The sequence below is a fragment of the Mytilus trossulus genome, chromosome 12 (assembly GCF_036588685.1).
Source record: "Mytilus trossulus isolate FHL-02 chromosome 12, PNRI_Mtr1.1.1.hap1, whole genome shotgun sequence".
In the NCBI taxonomy this organism is placed as follows: domain Eukaryota; kingdom Metazoa; phylum Mollusca; class Bivalvia; order Mytilida; family Mytilidae; genus Mytilus; species Mytilus trossulus.
This window is the reverse complement of record NC_086384.1, coordinates 24,920,998-24,942,294: the sequence shown is the minus strand read 5'-3', so window position 1 is coordinate 24,942,294 and position 21,297 is coordinate 24,920,998. Positions and strand designations below refer to the sequence as shown.

Below are 21,297 nucleotides of genomic sequence, written 5' to 3'. Positions count from 1 at the left end.
AAACATATCCTCAATCCTGAAACAAAACAGGACACTTGCAAATTAGGCTCCTTTTTAAAAAAAGTCACTAAGACTGAGGGCATATTATATTATGTATAATGTTTTAAGCCATTGGTCCATATGGGCGTAAAGTGCTTTTCAATAAAGTATTAATTATTATTTTTAAAAGACCCGCTTCAAAAACTTACTGCAGGAATTATAAACCAATCAAATCAACGTTTATAAAAGTGTCATTCGCTGCTCCTGTGACTTCCGTTTTACTTTATTTTTGACAGGTAAAAATAAATAATATTACATTTTGCATTTGGGGGTTGAATACAATAACTTGTATCGGTTTATCATACATGATTTACTCTTTGACAATTGCACAAGGAATAGATCTGAGACTGACAAGTTATGCCTCAAAATGTCTCCTTCAAATTAAGTCAAACGGCTCTACTGCTATTCTAGCCTGTGAGAGGCTGTGACCTCAGATTCCCATTATAGAAATCAGAGACATATAATACAATTGTATTTCTCTGTAGAAATGAACTCTGTCCCATTGCATTGTAAACTGAATATTCTACCACTGTAATAATATTTTGTTGGTCAGAGATCATGGAGATAGTGGAATATCGTTTTCTGTTTTTTTTCATTGGTACCCAAAACAAATATTATGATTGATACTGATCAGCTGATAGGAACCCTCATACATTTTTAATAATAAGTCCAAGTTGAGCATTCAAGCTTTAAAAGTCCTAGTTAAAGGGATTCCTAGATTAAGACAATAATATTCATTACATGTAGCTCTGATCATTTCTTTATACCCAAACACATCAATTCACTACATTTGAGGTAGTCCAAATAATGGAAGCAGGACAAGTCGCCCCACACCTAATCACCCCACTTTTTCACCAACTGGCCCTAACCTGGATTACCAAATCGCCACTATTTTAAAAATCGCCCCACTTGTGAAATGTGTTCAATCCCGTTAATATTACTCCTGCCTACTCGCCCCACTTAATGGAAAACGATAAAATCTAGATTAATATATTATTAGCCAGTGGGGCTAGTTGGTAGCCCTTAACTCTATTCATACTTGTACTTTTCATAAGTGGGGCTAGTTGACATATATTCACGTTACCAAAATATAAATACTCACTTCTTACTGCTATTTAAAAAAAGGGAATAACATAAGATGACTTTCTATAAGGTTTTCAATGGGATAGCATCTTTTTCCATAAGTGGGGTGAGTTGGCAGGAGTAATATTTACGGAATTTAACCCCAGTGGCGAATCCAGGAATTTTCATAAGTGGGGGCCCACTGACTGACCTTTATAAGCAACCAAATTTTTTTCCCAAAAAGGGGGGACCTGGCCCCCCCTAAATCCGCCTCTGAACCCATTTACAAAGAGATAACATTTTTGAGCTCACCTGGCCCAAAGGGCCAAGTGAGCTTTTCTCATCACTTGGCGTCCGTCGTCGTAGTCGTCCTGCGTCCGGCGTTAACTTTTACAAAAATCTTCTCCTCTGAAACTACTGGGCCAAATTTAACCAAACTTGGCCACAATCATCATTGGGGTATCTAGTTTAAAAATTGTGTCCGGTGACCCGGCCAACCAACCAAGATGGCCGCCATGGCTAAAAATAGAACATAGGGGTAAAATACAGTTTATGGCTAATAACTCAAAAACCAAAGCATTTAGAGCAAATCTGACTTGGGGTAAATTTGTTTATCAGGTCAAGTTCTATCTGCCCTGAAATTTTCAGATGAATCTGACATTCCCTTGTTAGGTTGCTGCCCCTGAATTGGTAATTTTAAGGAATTTTTGCTGTTTTTGGTTATTATCTTGAATATTATTTAAGATAGAGATAAACTGTAAGCAGCAATGATGTTCAGCAAAGTAAGATCTACAAATAAGTCAACATGACCAAAATGGTCAGTTGACCACTTTAGAAGTTATTGCCCTTTAAAGTCAATTTTTAACCATTTTTCGTAAATCTTAGTAATTTTTTACAAAAATCTTCTCCTCTGAAACTACTGAGCCAAATTAATTGAAACTTGGCCACAATCATCATTGGGGTATCTAGTTTATAAATTGTGTCCAATGACCTGGCAATCAAACCAAGATGGCCACCATGGCTAAAAATAGAACATGGGGTAAAATGCAGTTTTTGGCTTATAACTCAAACACCAAAGCATTAAGAGCAAATCTGATCGGGAGTAAAATTGTTGATTAGGTCAAGATCTATCTACCCTGAAATTTTCAGATGACTTGGATTATCGGTTGTTAGGTTGCTGCCCCTGAATTGGTAATTTTGAGGAAATTTTGCTGTTTTTCTGTTATTATCTTGAATATTATTATAGATAGAGATAAACTGTAAACAGCAATAATGTACATCAAAGTAAGAACTAAAAATAAGTCAACATGACCAAAATAGTCAATTGACCCCCTAAGGAGTTATTGACCTTCATAGTCAATTTTTAACAATTTTCACAAAATTTGTAGATTTTCACCAACATTTTCCACAGAAACTACTGTTACAGATAGAGATAATTGTAAGCAGCAAAATTGTTTAGTAAAGTAAGATCTACAAACACATCACCATCACTAAAACACAATTTTGTCATGAATCCATCTGTATACAATGTTTAATATTAACATAGACCAAGGTGAGCGACACAGGCTCTTTAGAGCCTCTAGTTTCATAAGTGGGGCAAGTTGGCATTACTACATTCATCCTGGTTAATAATATATTAATCTAGATATTATCTTTTTCTTTTAATTGGGGCGAGTTGGCTGGAGTAATATTCACAGAATTTAACTTATATACAACGGGATAACATCTTTTTCCAGAAGTGGGGCGAGTTGGCATTACTAAATTTATCCTGGTTAATAATATATTAATCTAGATTTTATCGTTTTCCATTAAGTGGGGCGAGTTGGCAGGAGTAATATTAACAGGATTTAACACATTTCCCAAGTTTGGCGATTTTTTAAATAGTGGGGCGATTTGGTAATCTAGGTTGGGGCAGTTTTTTTAAAAAGTGGGGCGAGTTGGTGAAAAAGTGGGGCGGTTAGGTGTGGGCAATTTGCCAAAGGGGCAACTTGTCATGGATTCCAAATAATTATGACGTCTGGCAAGTAAAAAAAAGCCTTGGCAGATGTCATTATTATTTGGACTAAATTTGAGGAACCAAAATAGGTAGAAAAACATGCACACATGTATGGTTATATTATACTGTCATGACTGTTATATACAAAAAAATGTACATGTTAACTTATGGTCCACCATATCTACTTTCATGACTTTCATTACAAGAATTTGTTTACAGTACTTTACATTGATTTTTACAAAATTTAGATCTTTAATGTGCAGATTGCTTTATACACATATATGTACATGTACATGTAATATATGTATTGTCCATTTTAACTTTTTTGTTTGAAATGTAAATATTACAGTGTAATTAATAGCCATAACAACCATGCCTGATCTTTTCAAGACTCTTGACTTGATTTATTACATTATATAAGGTGTAGAATAGTATTACACTCATACTTAACTCCAAATTAGTTTTAATCAGGAAAGTTGAAACATTGCTATAATCCTACTTATATAAATTTTGATATTATCATTTAATTACAGATGTGTCGAGTTACACCGTATTGAATATGGCGACTGAGGCTGAGGTTAAAATTCAGGTAAGAGGTTCAAAATATGATCTCTTAGGCATATATACATAGAAATCTCTTTAAGTTCATTGTTTTTATTTAACATGTTCAATTTTTATGGTTACTGCAGTCTGCAAATCTAATGAAAGTTTTTTACAATTTGTACAATTTCATTTGCTAAAAAGACAATTTTTTCTTTAGTTTATTATATTGTCATTCTTTAATTTTTTCTCTTCATTTTTCAATGTTAAAAAATGATTACTGCTCTATACCATTGCTGTACCTTTTGAAAAACTGTTTCAGTATCATCGATAGAGAGTTAAGTTTTTGATTTGAACAAATAATTTAAAAAATGTTTTCTGCTCTATACCATTGCTGTACATTTTGAAAATACTTAAAATACAGTTTCATCGATGGAAACAAGTTTTTGATTTGAACAAATAATTTTTCATATTTTTCTAGAAAGTGCAATTTTGTAAGATTCTTATTATTTGATATGGTTATGAATCATGTAAATTATGTAAATAAATATTAAGTTTTGAATTGTAAATTTTATAAGAATCAAAATGCTGGATTTCATGTTTCATGCATGATTTTTGTGCTCGGAACACTGAGGAAAGTTTTATGACTTCAACCCCACATGTGATATGTCCAGTCTGATATGATAGTTGATACCTGTATCAGATTCAAGTTATTAATTAACTGGAAGATTATGGTTTACAAGGAAGTTGATTTAACATCAACTTGAAAGATAGTGCACCTATTCATTATGATATGAACATTTACAAGTATTACACAAGAGCTTTTTAAATTAATTACGAGTGCACAGTTTTGACCCTGATCCCAAACTGGTTCCCTGAGCAAAGAGTTGTGATGGTGTGAAACCAGTTCATTTTAGGTTATCAGGTATCCAGTATCAGGTTCAAGTTTTTGGTTAGGATACTATACAAGGAAGATGATGTCACATCCACTGAAAAATAAGTACATGAAGATGATTATAATATGAACTTTGTTTAAAGTGTATGTAAAATTAGTTTTGACCCTGGTTTCACAGTTTATTGAACATGGATATCAAATACTGGGAGAGGGGGCATGGTGTCCTCTAGAAGCATTCTTGTTATAATATTTTTCATTCATATCTTGTTTTTTTTCTGTTGAAAATTAAAAAAAATGTAGATTTGAAAAGATATTCAGGATGAGACAGAAACCCAACAAAAGACATTTGAATTGTATTGCATATCATTATGATCATTGTTTCTTTTGTAATTTATATGAAGAATTTTCGATGATTCTACTTGTCTTTATGTATTAACATTAAACAACATGTAAAAGATCAGACAGAATGCATGAACAATTAGTATATATATTTTCTATATTTTAAAGCACATTTGAATGTAACATGAAATAAGAGAATATAAATGATAACTGAAATTACTGGCTAGTATGATACATATGATGGATATTTCCTCAATTTCAATTCATGAATTAACCTTGTACTCAATGTAGTAAATTATGCCTTTATTTCTATTTGACACAAATGTTTGTATTAGGGATACACACATGTATGTATTTAAGTGTTCTGAAAGACATGAAGCTCTTGTCATCTCATCATGAAAATCTCTTCATTCCCAATTACATACATTTTTGTACTTTTATCATTGTTTATTAATAATTTTAAAATGAGTCATAATTGTCATCTTATGTTGTGTGATTAATAGATTGGGTTAAAATTTTAAGGTCAATGTTTGACATGTCTTGCACTTGCATAGCTGTAAGGGTCTCTGTCAATATCAAAGCATATAGTCAAAATAAGGTCATTCTTACCCAATTGTCATTATAAATGGAATTTGTAACTTATAATATATGTCAAATTTTAAAAATACCTTTACCATAATGTACGGCATGCTACAAAGCAAGCAGATTTTCTGTGTAAAGTTGGGATACCATTTTTTGGTGAACCATTAATATAAATACTCATCAAGAGACACATTTTCTATAAATAACCTAAGTATGCAGAAGGGCATAAATGCAGAGTTAGATGAAAACCACAAAATTAAAAATCAACCAAAATGCAAGTTTTCCTCCATCCTCGAAAAAATTGGCACCAAAGGAAATTAATGAATCCACAGTTACTGGGTTGCTTTACCTGGAGTCAGTTTCACAAAAAAATGCATGCCTATGAATGATCATACATATACTGAATTCATTATTGTTCATTCATGACTTACAATTGATCTAAGTTGTAAGTTTTTTTTGTGAAACCTACTTCTGAATCCTTGAATACATATGAGATCTGTATAAATGAAAACTTCAACCTCTTGCCTTCAGAATACTACCAAATGTCTTTGTTAGTAAATTTAATGTTCTCCAAGAGGAGATTGACATAAAAGAAATAGAATTATTAGCCCAAAAATTAATTAAGCAGAGATTTTGTTTAAAAAGTGTCACCTCCTGAATATGCATGAACTATTTGCCACTGGACTTTAATCAACCATCAATCAATCAATTCAGTGTCTCTTGTCTTAGCATTTTGAATTGTAAATTACATATATGGAATTAGTACTTTTTATATACCAGTACATTTTATTAACAATAGAAAGTTAATATTTCCTGTGTGTATCTATACACATTTCAAGTACAGAATCAAGGCCAAATTGATGTTTAAAACTTGGTTAATCATTTTGAACTAACATATATCTAAGTCCTTAGCAAATGGGTAACAAAATTAAGGATAAACAATTACAGTCGGTTTTACAGTTTGATAAAAATAAAAAGGAGATATGAGGTAAAATTCAATGATAAAGCAACCAAACAACAAAAGAACCAGGAATACACTTACCAAATGTACATCATTTATATAATCACACAGACTTTTATACACATAGGTGGATCCAGGGGGAGGCTTAGGGCTCCGGACCTCTTCTTTGATGGGAAAAATTTGGTTGATTATATAGTGAAATCTGTAGCATGTCATGAGCGGGCTAGATTAGTCAGTGGGCACCTGACTTATGAAAAGTTCAGGATCCACCACTGATACAGGTCAGGGCCTAGCTTAATATTTTCATTACTTCTCTTTTTATTATCAATGATAATGAAATGCTTAATTTGGCTCATTTGTAATTGATCATGTGTGATCATAATTACATATATTATTAATGTGTGTCAAATGCATTTATTGCAAACATAAATCTACAAGCACAATTCATGTGTAAAATGATTGAGACAAGTAGAAGGAACATCACACTTAATGTAACAACGCAACAAATAATTAAATTTGACTGGCCTTATTGAACTCTTTTTGAAGTTTTCCAATAATAATACACATACATGTGCTGCAATAAATATAATCGTGTTTAATTTAATGGGGACATATTTTTCATGCAGACTATTTTAAAAGGTAGGTATACATGCATGTAGATGTAAACAGTATATTTTATTTGGAAGGTGATTATGTTGTGAAATATTTTCATTTAAAATGTATGTTTTATTGTCTTATTGATGTTGTTATACACATGCTATTCATAAAAGAATGTTTTGAATCTTTTTTCTCTTCTGGAATAAGCATGTGTATAAATTAATGGAAATGCTTAAAGGCAATTTGAATATAATTTGTCTGAATCCTTAATATTCATCATGATCCTTTTATCTTTATGTGGATAAATATGTACATTATTAATTTAAGTGCACCAATGCAAATGTACAGGCAAAAGAAATCGGATCAAAAGAAAATAAATACATTGGTACATGTATTACCATCTATATCTAGTATTATCCAGAAAAGAACAGCAAAATGTCTAGTGTGTAGGCAAAGGTAATATCTTTGGTTAGATTGCTAGCTGAATCGTGAAGTCATTTTGTAGGTTGGGTGTGACTACCCTCTTTTAAGAGCAGACTAGTTAGACAAGTGGGATAACCAATCTATCTGTGTGTAGGACTAGACTACTCCAAAGGGAGGGTTGAATACCTTAATTACCTAATAATGATTTCACAGTTCAGCTAGCAAGCAAGCTAGCCAAAGATATTACCTTTACCTACACACTCTTTTCATTTTGGTATAACTTCTGAAACTTTTTTATGTCAGTAATTTTATTTGATACCTGCATGGTAGTCATAAAAATTTAGCAAGACTATCATACTCAGACTAAGAAATTAACCAATCAAAATACTGGATTAGGTGTTTCCTGTACAAATCTGGTTCTCTGTCAGTACTGGGTTAAGTTTCCACTCTTATACAAGTCTCTGTTAAATCAATTATTTTGCTCTCTTAGACAAAGGCCCATATCAACTTTTGCTATAACTTGCATTAGTGTCCATCTTTTGTCATTCTTGAGCTTTTGGATGCTGGTTGCAAGTTTAAATCGGCCGCCAATAGCAACTATGGTTAACGTTCTCATTGAAACCTCATAGAAATTTCATTTTGCATAACAAACATTACAAACAAGGAATTATTTGATTCTGGAATAATTTTGAATTTTGAAAAAAATGATGAGAAATCTATGATGAAAAGTAACTAATAAGGGTTAGCCATGCACTCATGGCTAAGGGGGGTTCAGGTTAGTTCGTACTGAAATGATAGTGAAAGTAAAATTAACCTAAGCCAGGTGAACATGACTAACACTCATGGCTAACCCTATTTAGTTGGGGTAGTTTTCATTGTAATATTTCTAATAAATTTTCCAGAATGCAAAATTATTCCAGATTCAATTATTTCATTGTTTAAAGATGAAGGGCAATGAAAACGATCCATTCAGATATATACTTCCTTCAAATATATACTTAAGAAGGTACTTGTAATTGGCAAGTATTGTTTCTTTTTTAAAAGTCTTAAATGTGGTTCATTGCTTACATTACAATGGATCAAATTTTTGATTATTTGTTTTTCAATAAAGTCTGTATAATGATTGATTATGAGGGGGAGGGGGGGGGGGGGGGGTAGGAAAATGGGGTGAGGGGAATGTCTGCTTTGAATGTGAAACTGTGTATCTACACATCTACATTGTATCTTTTTGTTCTCTCAAATTATAATTTATTTATGATATTTGAATGTTGGGCTAACTCTGCATGAATAATAATGACAATTTGCTATTTTAAGAAAAATAAAGATGTTTCTTATCAGTCTATTAGTTATACATAATTTAGATTAAATTTTGCTTAATCATTTGTGTGCTTTGATCAGCTACAATTTCACATCATTGGAATTGTGTGACTTTTGATGCATGCATTATAAATTGAAGATACATTTTTTTCCAAGAATCTGAACTAATTATAATTCCTTAACATGCAGCTCATGAGATTCTGTTTTATTTTCATGTTTTAAATCTGAGAATATACTGAACAACTATACCGGTATACACATATTTCATTTATGTAAAGAGAAGTGGTTTAATCTCCAATGAGACAAAGATCCACCAGAGACAAATGGATTAGGATCTAAACAATGATATTAGTTCTGTAAAGCCTTCAACAGTGAGCAGAACACATATAGCAAGCAGTCTGCACCGTGTGCCACTAGTCCAATGGCCCAAACTAGTAAATATTGATTCGGACTAGTGAAAAATTTCTGAATTTTATATAGTCATATAGGGACAAGATTTGATGTTTAGTTTCTGGACTAGTAGATTGATTTTTTTTTGGACTCAGACTGCATATAGTACCACATAGAACACTAGAATATATCCTGGGATGACTAAATGTGGTACAATTTTAAAAAAGAAAACCAATTTGAGACTGAAGCAACAAGCAAAATACAAACAAGCAGACAACAACCAACACAAATCACTGAATAACAAGAATGACTTTTGACAGGTGCATGATTCAGAATGTTGAAGGGCTATACATGTTTGTGTGAATTCTATTAACCACTCCAACATGAGACAGTGGTAAAGTAGCCCAATGTTAACTTTAAGAACAAACCATAACATCAGTTGGAAAAACTTAACTAAACACAACAGTATGGTGCTATTTAGCATTTAAAAACTCTAACAAAATGATAAGAAACTGTTCTGGTATAGTTTGGACTAATTTGTATGTACTTTCTTTGTTAACCTGATACCATGGATACATTTGTACATGTATGTAAGTGTTTTTGAAACTTGAATATCTTCATGCAATCTTAAATGGATAACTTTAAGTTCTGTATTTCTTTAATTAGTCTGGATATCTTAGATCCTATTTTTTCTGTATACTTAAACCTTAGTTCACCCAGATTTAAGTGTTTGAAATATAAACATCTGCATCATATAAGTATGGAGTTATATGAGACTAGGACGAGAACTTTTTGATTGATAAGTAAACTGGACTTTTTAAGTACTTATAATGTTGGTTGATGCTGATCCACATTCATTGAGCTCTGCATCTTTCAATTTTGAACTTGTATTGGATTTTTTTTTTTAAAAGAAGGATAATTTAGCTTTCTAAAAAAAGGTTGGAAAAACTTTTGTATTTTACTACACATATACATGTACAATATTATTCCTAATTAGGTAAGGTAGGTTAAAGTTCAATATTCATGAGCAAGTGAAAAACAAATAAACTTTATATCTTATTCAAGTCACAGCAATTAATAAGTGTTGAAAGAAGAGATATTTTCATTTGCTTTAATTCTGAGGGTTCATATTTTGTTGTTTACAATTTTTCCTGAATTTCTGGGATGCAGCTAAACCACAACTTTAAATGTTCAAAAAGTTAAATATTTTCCATAGGTTTGTATGCAGACTAATTGACAAAACCAGATATTAGATGATATTTCACGAAAGTGTAAGTTTTTTAAATCCACGAAAATTGGTACCCACATAAATCAATCAACAATATGTAGAAACATATATTATCATAATTGCTTAAATTCTTTTCATAGAAATGTTTATATAATTGTGAATTTATGTGATTATTTTTAGGATAGCAGTGATGATGATACTGTAAGTGGGATTTATTACGATGCCATATCTACAACCTCAGCTCTAGACTTGACTGATGACTCCACTGAACCTGATTCTCCAAGCCATGAGGAACCAGTGACTGTCACTAATTTCTTTGAAGCATCTGTTGAGACAGTCAAAGAACATGAAGAAGATATTGATTCTGAAAATTTAGTAGAATTAAAGATTACAGATGAGGACTTAGAGGAGGCACTTAAAGAGTTAGATTCAACTGAACCAGAACAGTCAAACATAGTTAAACAGTCAGATTACACAAATGAAACTGAACAGTCAAACATAGTTAAACAGTCAGATTACACAAATAAAACTGAACAGTCAAACATAGTTAAAGAGCAAGTTTATGCTAATGAAAACGAACATTTAAACATAGTTAAACAGCCAGTTTATGCTAATGAAACTGAGCAGTCAGATTTAGTTAAACAACAGTCAAATTCTAGGCCTCTTTCTCTAACAGATTCCAAGCTTCTCAATGAACAGTCAAATGTAGTTGAACAGCCAATTTACACAAACGAAACTGAACAGTCAAACTTAGTTCAACAAAAGTCAGATTTAGTCAGTAGTGTAAAACTATCATTTGGTCAGGTTGGTGTAAAAGGACAAACTAGTAAAGTTAGTGTTAAAGAATTGAGTAAGAAATTTAAAGTTGAAGATGACACTGGCGGTACATACTGTTTAGCAAAACCTGTTAAATTAGACACAGACCAATATTGTTTGGCTAAACCTGTGACTGAAGACCCTGACGGAGAAGGTTACATAAAGGCAAACAAAGTAAACAAATCATTGGTACGAAAACCAGCGAAATACAAATATGACCCACCGTGGAATAACGAGTTTCCCATGGTTATGGTTCCTGGGAAGGTAGATCAGGACGAACAAAAAATATCTCAAAAGAAAACTAAATTAGTTCAAAGAGAGGAACAAAATGAAGTGTTTACAGAAGTGAAACCTGACTTTGTTACAAGTGGAGAACTAGGGAGAAGTGGAAAGTACAATCATTTATTTGAAGGATCAGTATCAGAAGAGCCAGCAATGAGTAATTTGTATGGGATTTATACTTCTCCACCAGAGGAGGAAACTGACCAACCACAAGAAGAAGGTAATTATCATTGTACAAGTATATTTATCTACAATGTACTTGACATATCATGCATCTTCTTAAATCTTAAGTTTTTTCAAGTAGAATTTTATGAAAGGCTTGAATTTCTGTTTTACATGTTTGTTTTTCTAAGACAATTGTTTTAACGGTATATATACATGTAGTATTTTAATTGTTATTTGGATGGAGGGTTGTCTCATTGGCATTCACACCACATTTTCCTATATCTATGTAGTATTTTATATGTTTTCTCAAATTATAGGTGTCCGTACTAGTTCTAAAGCCAAAACAACACAAAAAGGTATTTTGTTTACAATCTAAATAAAGATGCTTTGCTTGTACCTGTATTAAGGTAGGCTATATATTGACTCTGAATACCCGTAGCCTTCTTGCTTAAACATTCATGCATATATATATGAAAGACAGCTAATTTGGTGAAAAAAATGAGGTAGGATCATTTCCCTTCATGCGTCTTATGTATATATTCAGAAATCCATTACTTGGAGAAATGTGCAATATTTGTTACAGTTCTGCAGTCTAATGAAAATTGATTGTTCCTTTTCTGATATATTGATTTCTTAGTTAAAACAAAATTTTACAACATGTGCTAGAATAATGATGTAGTTATATTTATATGGTTAATTTGTTATATTTATATACTTTAATTGTACTTTTGAGCATGTTGAGGTTTAGGGATGCTTCATGTAAGTGGTGGCTAAGCATGCTAAGTGCAATGTACCTTACAAAAATATTGGTATAGAACATGTAGATAATTGATAACTACATTGTACTTACTGGTACTAGTATGTGTAAGTACATTCATGTAGATTTGTCTTGACACTGAGGTTATGCATTACATATAGATATCAGGGAGATGTTGTTCAATGTACATGATGTTGAATTATAATTTACATATGCATTGTACCAACATAAACTTACAAAGCTGCATGTACTATCCCATATACATGATACATGTATATATATATATGCTATATAAATTTTATAACCTGCTTTAATTAAAGTATTTTTATCATGAAAAGAGCATTTTCATGGGGGTCTTAATGGGGGTACCTTTGTGATGAATTATAGTAAAACATCTGCCCAAATGATGTCAACCATAGCATTTAGTGCATGTCGATAAAATATCTTTATGACGATGAAAAAATCAACTGATTTTGACGATTCACATCATATTCATACCAAAAATTATAGAAGTAAGATAACAACTCCATTTATTTGAATACTTAGAAGAAAAAACATGAAAACAAACAATAAAAGTTGATTTTCTAATCTTTTAATTTTCAGTACAAAATTTGGGCAGATTCATCAAAAATTGAAAAGCTTTATCTTGTATATAGATTTACAGATTATTTATGCAATCATTTGATACTGTTATCATGGTAATTCAGGAAGCAAAACCATCTTATCAAAAATAAATTTACATGTGAGGTCACAAGAAATTGTAAGGAACAAATTTAGTTACAATTATACCCTTACTAGCTAGATAATATAGTGGGTTTATATTTTGTGTCCAAAAAAGCAGAAATTAGATTACGATAAGCAGTTCAATTGTTATCTAACTTATTTTTTACCCATTTGATTTGCTCCCATATGAGAAATTAAGCATGCATGTTCTTGACAAAGGTACTGTACAATGTAACTTAGACTTATTTTATTTGAAAGTACTTTATATTTTATAAATTCATCCAAATTGAATAATAATTCTGAACAAAATAGGATCATTAAAAACAAAATAAGGTAAAAAATATTTGCTATGACAGTGATTTCAAATTGAATTACACCATATGCAGATATTTAAATTTATACAAAAATATAGATTAAATTTGACCTTCGAAGATAGATTACTGGTAAATCTTAAACACATAAGAAGGTGCACATGTCTCTAATGCATATATACAATGTAATGGATAAAAAATGATGTGCAAGTTTACCCCATACATTATAGCTGTAGACCAGTTACACATGCAAGCATTGAATCAGAGATTGGCACCATTATGTAATGATAATCACAACATTTCTGTACTTAGATGGCTATCTTTGAGAATTAAACCTTTTGAATTTCCGATCCACACTTCCTCCTTTTGTCTGTGTATTATTTTTTGTTATTTTTGTCAACAAATTCTTCCTGCTAATTGTGTAACAGTTATAATTGATTTAAGATGTTTAACACTTACTGATAATCTGTCGTCCAAGAGTTCATTAAGAAATGTGTTTTATTTTTGGCATCCTAATAAGCACAAAATAATGGAATATGTTTATACCTTAATTAGGAGAAGACATTCTAGAAGTTTTTATAAAACATGAAACTGTTTTGACTAACTGCATAGGAAGAGTTATTATATCATATGAAGTTATTATTCATGAGGAAAAAAAAAGAATTCAAAATAAGGAAATAATATAGTTTTAAAACAACATCTGGTCTGAAACTGAGTTCCTGACATGTTCTTTTCTATTGAAATTATTGTTTGATCAACATCCAAATTCAAAATGTTACCACGGTTACATGTATTATGAAGAAAATTTAAAACAGAATTCTCATTTTGGTAGTTACAGATGAAAAGAATGGATTTACCGTTTATTTCAGCTAGTCTTTACGCAGCTTCAAAGTAAATGATAATTTAAAGAATCTGTTAATTTTTTAGAATGAAAATTGAACACACTTAATATGAGTTATACTAAGTTATATGAGTGAACAATGAGTGTATACTTAGGATTTGAGTTAATTTCTGTTGCAGACATACAGGATGCACAGAGAGTTCCAGCATTACCTATACTGATATCATCTGGAGTCTATTCAAATGGTAGGTATAGATAAGATACTATTCTTTGATAAGTTGTAAAAGTAACTAGTTATCTCCCTTTTTGACTGTACCATGTTTCATTTAACTCTGTCCAATGAATCAAATTGCAAGTCAAGTTTTACTCTTTGAGTTTAACAAAGATTCCCTCTGTTGTCAAAATAGATATATATGGTCTTATGTATTCCTGTGTTACGTGTACCTTTACCACAGCCACTGAGAGCAATACATGATCTTTCAATTGATGCTTTTACTCTGGAAAATTTAACATAAAAAGCAAATATCTGTTTTAACAATGTAATTATCCCATTTCAACTGGGGCAAATTACCACAAAATTGAGTTTAAAATCTGTGTATATTTTGAACTATGTCATGTATGTCACTCTTTAGTAAAAATGTATAAATGTTTTGAAAATATGAATAACAAAAGTTAAATATTCTTGTAGGTTATTTGATATCTATATTTGATATTGCCTTAAAATATGTAAATAGTAAGTTATATTAATCACTAATTAAGATTGATTTAATCAACCACCAGGGTAATAGATAATTTTAATCAGGCTGATGTGATCTTTCAGTAAAATATACATAGCATGACAAATTAGATGACTATGTTGCCAAATAGTATAACACTTTTAGTAACTTTGTACTGTGTAAGTTCTTGTCATAACAAGGTTGAGGATCTAGATAAAAATAAAACAATCAGCCAAAGCTATTTATTAAAAGATGCCAGGAATATTTTGGATGAATTTTTAAACAACAGGTAATATTTGATAAATATTCAAGTTAAAAAACTTATATAAATGTATCATATTCATACTATCAATACTATCTATATAATGTAACAATTCTATTTTGAATCTATTGAATGTGGACAGTTTATTTGGAAAAGTGTCTTATGTACGTGTCCAGAACATGGTCACTGACACTATCATGACTATCATGTGAAACAAATTTTCAACATTTAGAGAAAATCACTATAAATACAAATCAATTCATAAAAAGAACAAAAAATAACAGCATCAATAAATTATACAGCTTCAGTATTATTATAAGTCTTTAAAAATAGTGTTCTGCTGCTATAACATGTATAATGAATCTCAGAAAACTAATAGAAACCTTGATTGCTTTAGTTTAGTGAGTACCTGTATCAAATGTATATAGTCTATGTGAATGGATTGTCCCTAAAGAAAAACAATGTTTTATTCAAAGATACTTGCTTTTTGTATATTTAAAAAATGCCATATATATATACATATGAGACAAGCCTGAAGGTTAGTTTGAATGGCTTCCTGCATCCATGGGCGTGTCCAGGATATTTGAAAAGGGTGGCGTAGAATAAAATATTTCGCCGAATGAAGCGAGGCGAAAAAAAAATTTTGGACCTTTTTTTGGCTTAAAATGATTATTTGGATGTTTAAAAAAGGTGTCCAAGACACCTTGATACGATTTTAAGGTCTTTTGACGTTTTATGTTGGACATCGACATCTTTGGCGAAATTCTTTATCACATCAACAACAATGGATACTAATCGCATAGTCGAACACGCCGGACTCCGAGAAACGAAATTTTACGGTTGATGATGACCCATCAGATTGGGGAATCATCAGTATAAAAAGAAATCAGAGTATGTGTTTAATTAATAAATATGATAAATTACCATTATTCAATACAATACTAGCAGATTATAACGATATTTTTTTTTAATTTTGTTTTTTAAAGGGGGGCGTACGCCCATTACGCCCTTACCTGGACCCGCCCCTGGCATTTAACATTGTCAAAAGCAACATTAATAAATTTATGATCATATGCTGATGAAATGGATAAAAAAAATATTTCCAAATGGTGTATTTTGATATGGTTAATATTCCTACTAAATATAGCCTATTGCTATGATACTCAATATTACATTTTATTTATATCAAAAACAACACAGTATAATAATAATAACAAGAATTACAGTACAAGTTATCATTTAAATTATGTGTCGATGAACTTGTTCATCTTGAGTGTAAAGTTAGAGTCATTGGCCAGAAAAATGACCGCACAGGTTTCAAGTTCTTAATTATGTTCACATGATATATATATACATGATATAAATAGTCATGAAGGGACAACAAACTAAATTTTATTGATGACATAAAGAGGAAACTGCTGCTTAATAATTGGTATAGGGTTAATATTCAGTCCAATAACAATTAAACCTTCCAATGATTAGTAAATGAAAGCATATCTACGTCTTTTTATAAAAATTATTTTGATGATATATATCAGAGCAGCAATGATAGGATTTTTGAAATTTTTTGCTAATCACTCAGGGTTGCTGAAATTTTAGTCGAGTTGAAAAATACTGGAAATATGATAAAGATATATATATATATTTTTTATTATGATAGCTTTGGACATGTGAACATTACACAAGGATTGATATTATTCTAAGAAACAGAAACAAAGACCAAGGCTTGGATCATATTGCAACCTTTAGAAATTAATTTTATGTTTCAATTTTATTTTCCTGATATTTTGGTTTTAGTTTTTTCTTCAAAAGAAACAATTGACTATGATAATTTTTCTGTATTTTTTAGCCTATGAAGGTAACATCACCTCCAGTATGCGTAGTTCAGCCACAATACGTAGCCAGGAAAATCCATACGAAGATGTTCATAGTAGAGCGAGTGAAGATGTCGGCTGGAATAGTTCTGAATTTGAAAGTTCTGGGAGTGATACAGACTTTGAGAATGCTCCTGGACCAGAAGATGCCATATTTGACAAGCCATTACCACCTACGCCAAAAGAACTGGCAAAATTAACTCCTGAGGTATATTTATATAAAAGAACGACAAGATTATTATGATATAATTTCATCAGTTAATGTCATTCCTAAAGATTATCATATACTATCCTATAAAGTCTTAAGCCAATTTTTCAGTTGGACTTTCAAAGAGTTTTCTTCTCAACTTTGAGACAAAATTATGCCATGAAGTCTTCACTGAAGGCTAGAAATATTTGCATGTACACAAATTCTAACCTTTTGTTTGTTTTTTTGAGGAAAATATGTCCAGAAAAAATGAAAAAGTAATAGTAAACAAATAGTATATATAAACTTTGGTTTGAAAATTTGTTTCATACTCTCCAAAAGCAAAGGATCTTGGATATAGCCTTTCAACACGTCATAATTATTAGGATTTTATAGACCTCTATAATTAGTAACTATTTGTGTGTAAAGTATCAACATGCAGTTTCATTGGTTTATAACAGATGATGTTGATGCATGACATAATTTTTCAAGTACATCAGATGCTAAATCGGATTTTAGATAATAATTTCCTTTATTTGACAGTAAAAAAATTAAAATCCTGAAAAGCTGTATGCTTGGTATATATAGATATGACACGAATATTGTATAAGTATCTTTTAAGAATTAACTTCTAATCAGGAAGTCGTCAATTTTCTAAAAGTGTCGAATACACTAAGATTATCCCTCCCTATAGTGAATGATAAGCGTAATTGAATCGTGTGTTAATTTTAATTTATCAAGAAATTTGTCTCCATGCGAAAGAAAATGACTTTGTTGACTCAAAATTCAGGGAGAATAAGTGCTAACTTTAGGAAGATTTGGACAATAGAGGAGGTATAGTTATAAGTAAAGTTTTGTATGACCAGTAAACATGGCATATAGATTATAAACAAAAACAGTGGTCCAAATAGAAATAATAGCAAAAAACAAATTAATAAAGATTGACTGATAGTTGGTTCTTAACGTCCAGTAGGGAATATTTTATACATTTTCAGAATAAAATAAATAAGAAATGAAAATAAAGAAAATAAAGAAAGAAATAGTTGTCTAAATATGAAGTTGTGACACAGTTAAAATTAAAACCATATATCATAACTTAAATATTGTTGTATTTTCCATGGGCAATAATTTTCATATGACTACATGTTGAATAAATCTATATGTTCTCTAAAAATGTATAATGCTTAATTATAGTGATTATTTAGGTAAATATATATGTCAAAACTGAGTGTCAACTTGATACAAATACTACTTGTATCAAGAATGTCTTAATTAGGCATTCGTTTCTAAATAATTCTGGATTAGGGATTATAGTATACTTGTGACATTGTTATTATCACCTTTAAAAAATTGAATGAAAAATTTGATTATCTGTCAAAAAATTGAAAAAAACGATTTAGTTTTGAGGGTCTTGAAATGGGTCTATTTTTTGTGTGTTTTAATATTTAGAGCAGTTTACAGTATTTTTTTAAATAAATCTTTTGTAAAATTCTTTTAAAAATGATTTTACTATTAAACTTTTCTGTATGTTAAATGGTTTATCTATATTGTATATAATTATGTGTTATTTCTGTAATATTTGATTTTACTAATACTACTAAATACCTTTACTTTACTTGTAATTTTATTTTACACTTTTGTATTCCATTATTCTTTATTCTTTATATATTTTATTCATTTTTATGCCCCACCTACCATAGGAGAGGGGCATTATGTTTTCTGGTCTGTGCCTCCGTTCGTTCGTTTGTTCGGTCGTTTGTCCGTCTGTGCGTCCGTTCGCTTCAGGTTAAAGTTCAAGGTAGTTTTTGATGAAGTTGAAGTCCAATCAACTTGAAACTTAGTACACATGTTCCCCATGATATGATCTTTTTAATTTTAATGCCAAATTATAGTTTTGACCCCAATTTTATGGTTCACTGAACCTAGAAAATGATAGTGTGAAATTCAGGTTAAAGTTTTTGGTCAAGGTAGTTTTTGATGAAGTTGAAGTCCAATCAACTTGAAACTTTGTACACATGTTCCCCATGATATGATATTTCTAATTATTTTAATTCCAAATTAAAGTTTTGACCCCAATTTCACGGTCCACTGAACATAGAAAATGATAATGCGAGTGGGGCAGCCGTGTACTATGGATACATTCTTGTTCTCTTATCATTTTTTTTGGGGGAGGCACAATTCTCTTTCCTGTAAATTCTCCCTATCAGACAATTAGTCATGAGGTTCAAACCCCTGCTGAAAATTATTCAATCTCCAGTTGTGAATTATAACAACTTTGTCACATGTTTATAAATGGCACTTATATGCTATTGTTTATATGCCATTTTCTATTGTAAATGTGATTCAATGTATATAATGGGTGTTTTATTTTCTTACAAAATCTATTCTTTTCAATAGCAGTCTTATTAAAATTAAAAGTATCTCTGGAGACGCCTCCCCTTTGGGGGGACTGTGTACTTTGATTGGTTAGGTTGCTAAGCTAGTAATATTAAATATGTCATTGTTTTAAAAGGGTAATGCTTTTAGGTTTTGAGAAAAAGAAAAAAAATAGAAAATTGTTATTCTATAAAGAAACATGGATTAGTATATGAACTCTTTTGATTGGAAGTTTTTTTGAGATAAAGATGGTGACTGAATCATTCAATTCAACTCTAACATGGAATGTAAATATATAAAATACATCTAATTGTGAATATTTATAAAATATAGAATAATGGACATTCAACTACTTTGTTTATTGACTATTGAATATATTATCAAAGAAAGCTGGACTGTTCCCTGCTAACATTAACATTGAGTTAGTTCCCTTGTAAATGACCTGATCAGAGCAGACTAAGCCCTAAAAGGACAATCGTAGCTCAATTTATTGATATGAGATTCAGTTGGATATATAAATTCTTGTATGCAGATGATTTCATAATTGCTGAATTAAACACACTGCTCCTATTGATAAAATATTTTTTATGCTCTGTAAACATTCTTATGTTTTACAGATATTACATAAATTTTATAGAATTTGAAAGTAATGACATTGTCAGGGTTACCTCTTAGGTCTAATTTTGTGATGACACAAGCCTTATTAAAAATTGATCTTTATTGTTGTTTGTTTGTGTTGTTGTCTCTGATTGATGTATACCCCAGTGACATCTATCTTTACTAGCTCATAACTAATTGAAATAATAATAAAATAAATATCAAAATCAAACTTTTGCCAGGTAAGCGATTCAGACTCTCGGGAGCCTCTTTTTCATACTTGTATATAAAGCTTGAAATATTGGATAACAGCAAGCCAGTGATTTGAAATTTTGAATAACTACAACAAATTGAATATTTCCTTGATTGAAGTTTTTTTGAAGTAGATATGATTTAATTTTGGTTTTTATCTTCAAGAGGTAAGATTATTAACAATATTTGATATAAAATAGACAATTCTTGATGATATTCATCTTTAATATATGCACTTAATAGCTACCGTTGATCAGCTGATTCAAGCTTATTATGTGTAGTTGTATGGTTCAGATCTTTGATTCAGGATGTTTATAAATTCTGCTTACATTTAGCCTGTATGCAAGTTTTTATTTGGTGTACACATAAATTGGTATTAAATTTTAAAAGCATTGTGCACTTATATTAAAAAAATACTGGTATGTCTTCAAACTAAATTTAGGAATGGTACTAGCAGTTTAACATCATGTATTCCCTTATAATTTAGGATCTTCAATTAAATTGGGAATTAGTGAGATCATTTTCACACAACCCGGATGATTATCTGGAACATTTAGCTAATCTTATTTATCATACGGAGGAAACTCTAAGGATGGTGAGTTCAGTACCCCCACAGCATACCCATGACACTCCTCAGTTACCGGTATACATCAGATTTCCCTTGGTCCAGGTTCCCAGTACCCTAACAGCTTACACATGACACAGATTGCCTTTTTGGCCCTGGTTTATACCCAGAAACTACACAGCTTACCACTGAAACATCTCAGAT

The 21,297-nt window shown here is 30.9% G+C and overlaps 1 protein-coding gene across 1 annotated transcript in view; it reads left to right on the top strand.

Annotated features, from left to right (window-relative positions):
• The first annotated feature begins 239 nt into the window (after window positions 1-239).
• The window catches only part of LOC134693461 (rho guanine nucleotide exchange factor 10-like protein), a 52,941-nt gene continuing 31,883 nt past the window's right edge, over window positions 240-21,297 (top strand). The window contains exons 1-6 of the mRNA XM_063554293.1: window positions 240-275; window positions 3,631-3,686; window positions 10,550-11,687; window positions 11,950-11,988; window positions 14,444-14,509; window positions 17,092-17,324. Of these exons, the coding sequence (XP_063410363.1) occupies window positions 3,657-3,686; window positions 10,550-11,687; window positions 11,950-11,988; window positions 14,444-14,509; window positions 17,092-17,324 (1,506 nt within the window). The 5' untranslated portion in view covers window positions 240-275; window positions 3,631-3,656. The remainder of the gene's footprint in view (window positions 276-3,630; window positions 3,687-10,549; window positions 11,688-11,949; window positions 11,989-14,443; window positions 14,510-17,091; window positions 17,325-21,297) is intronic.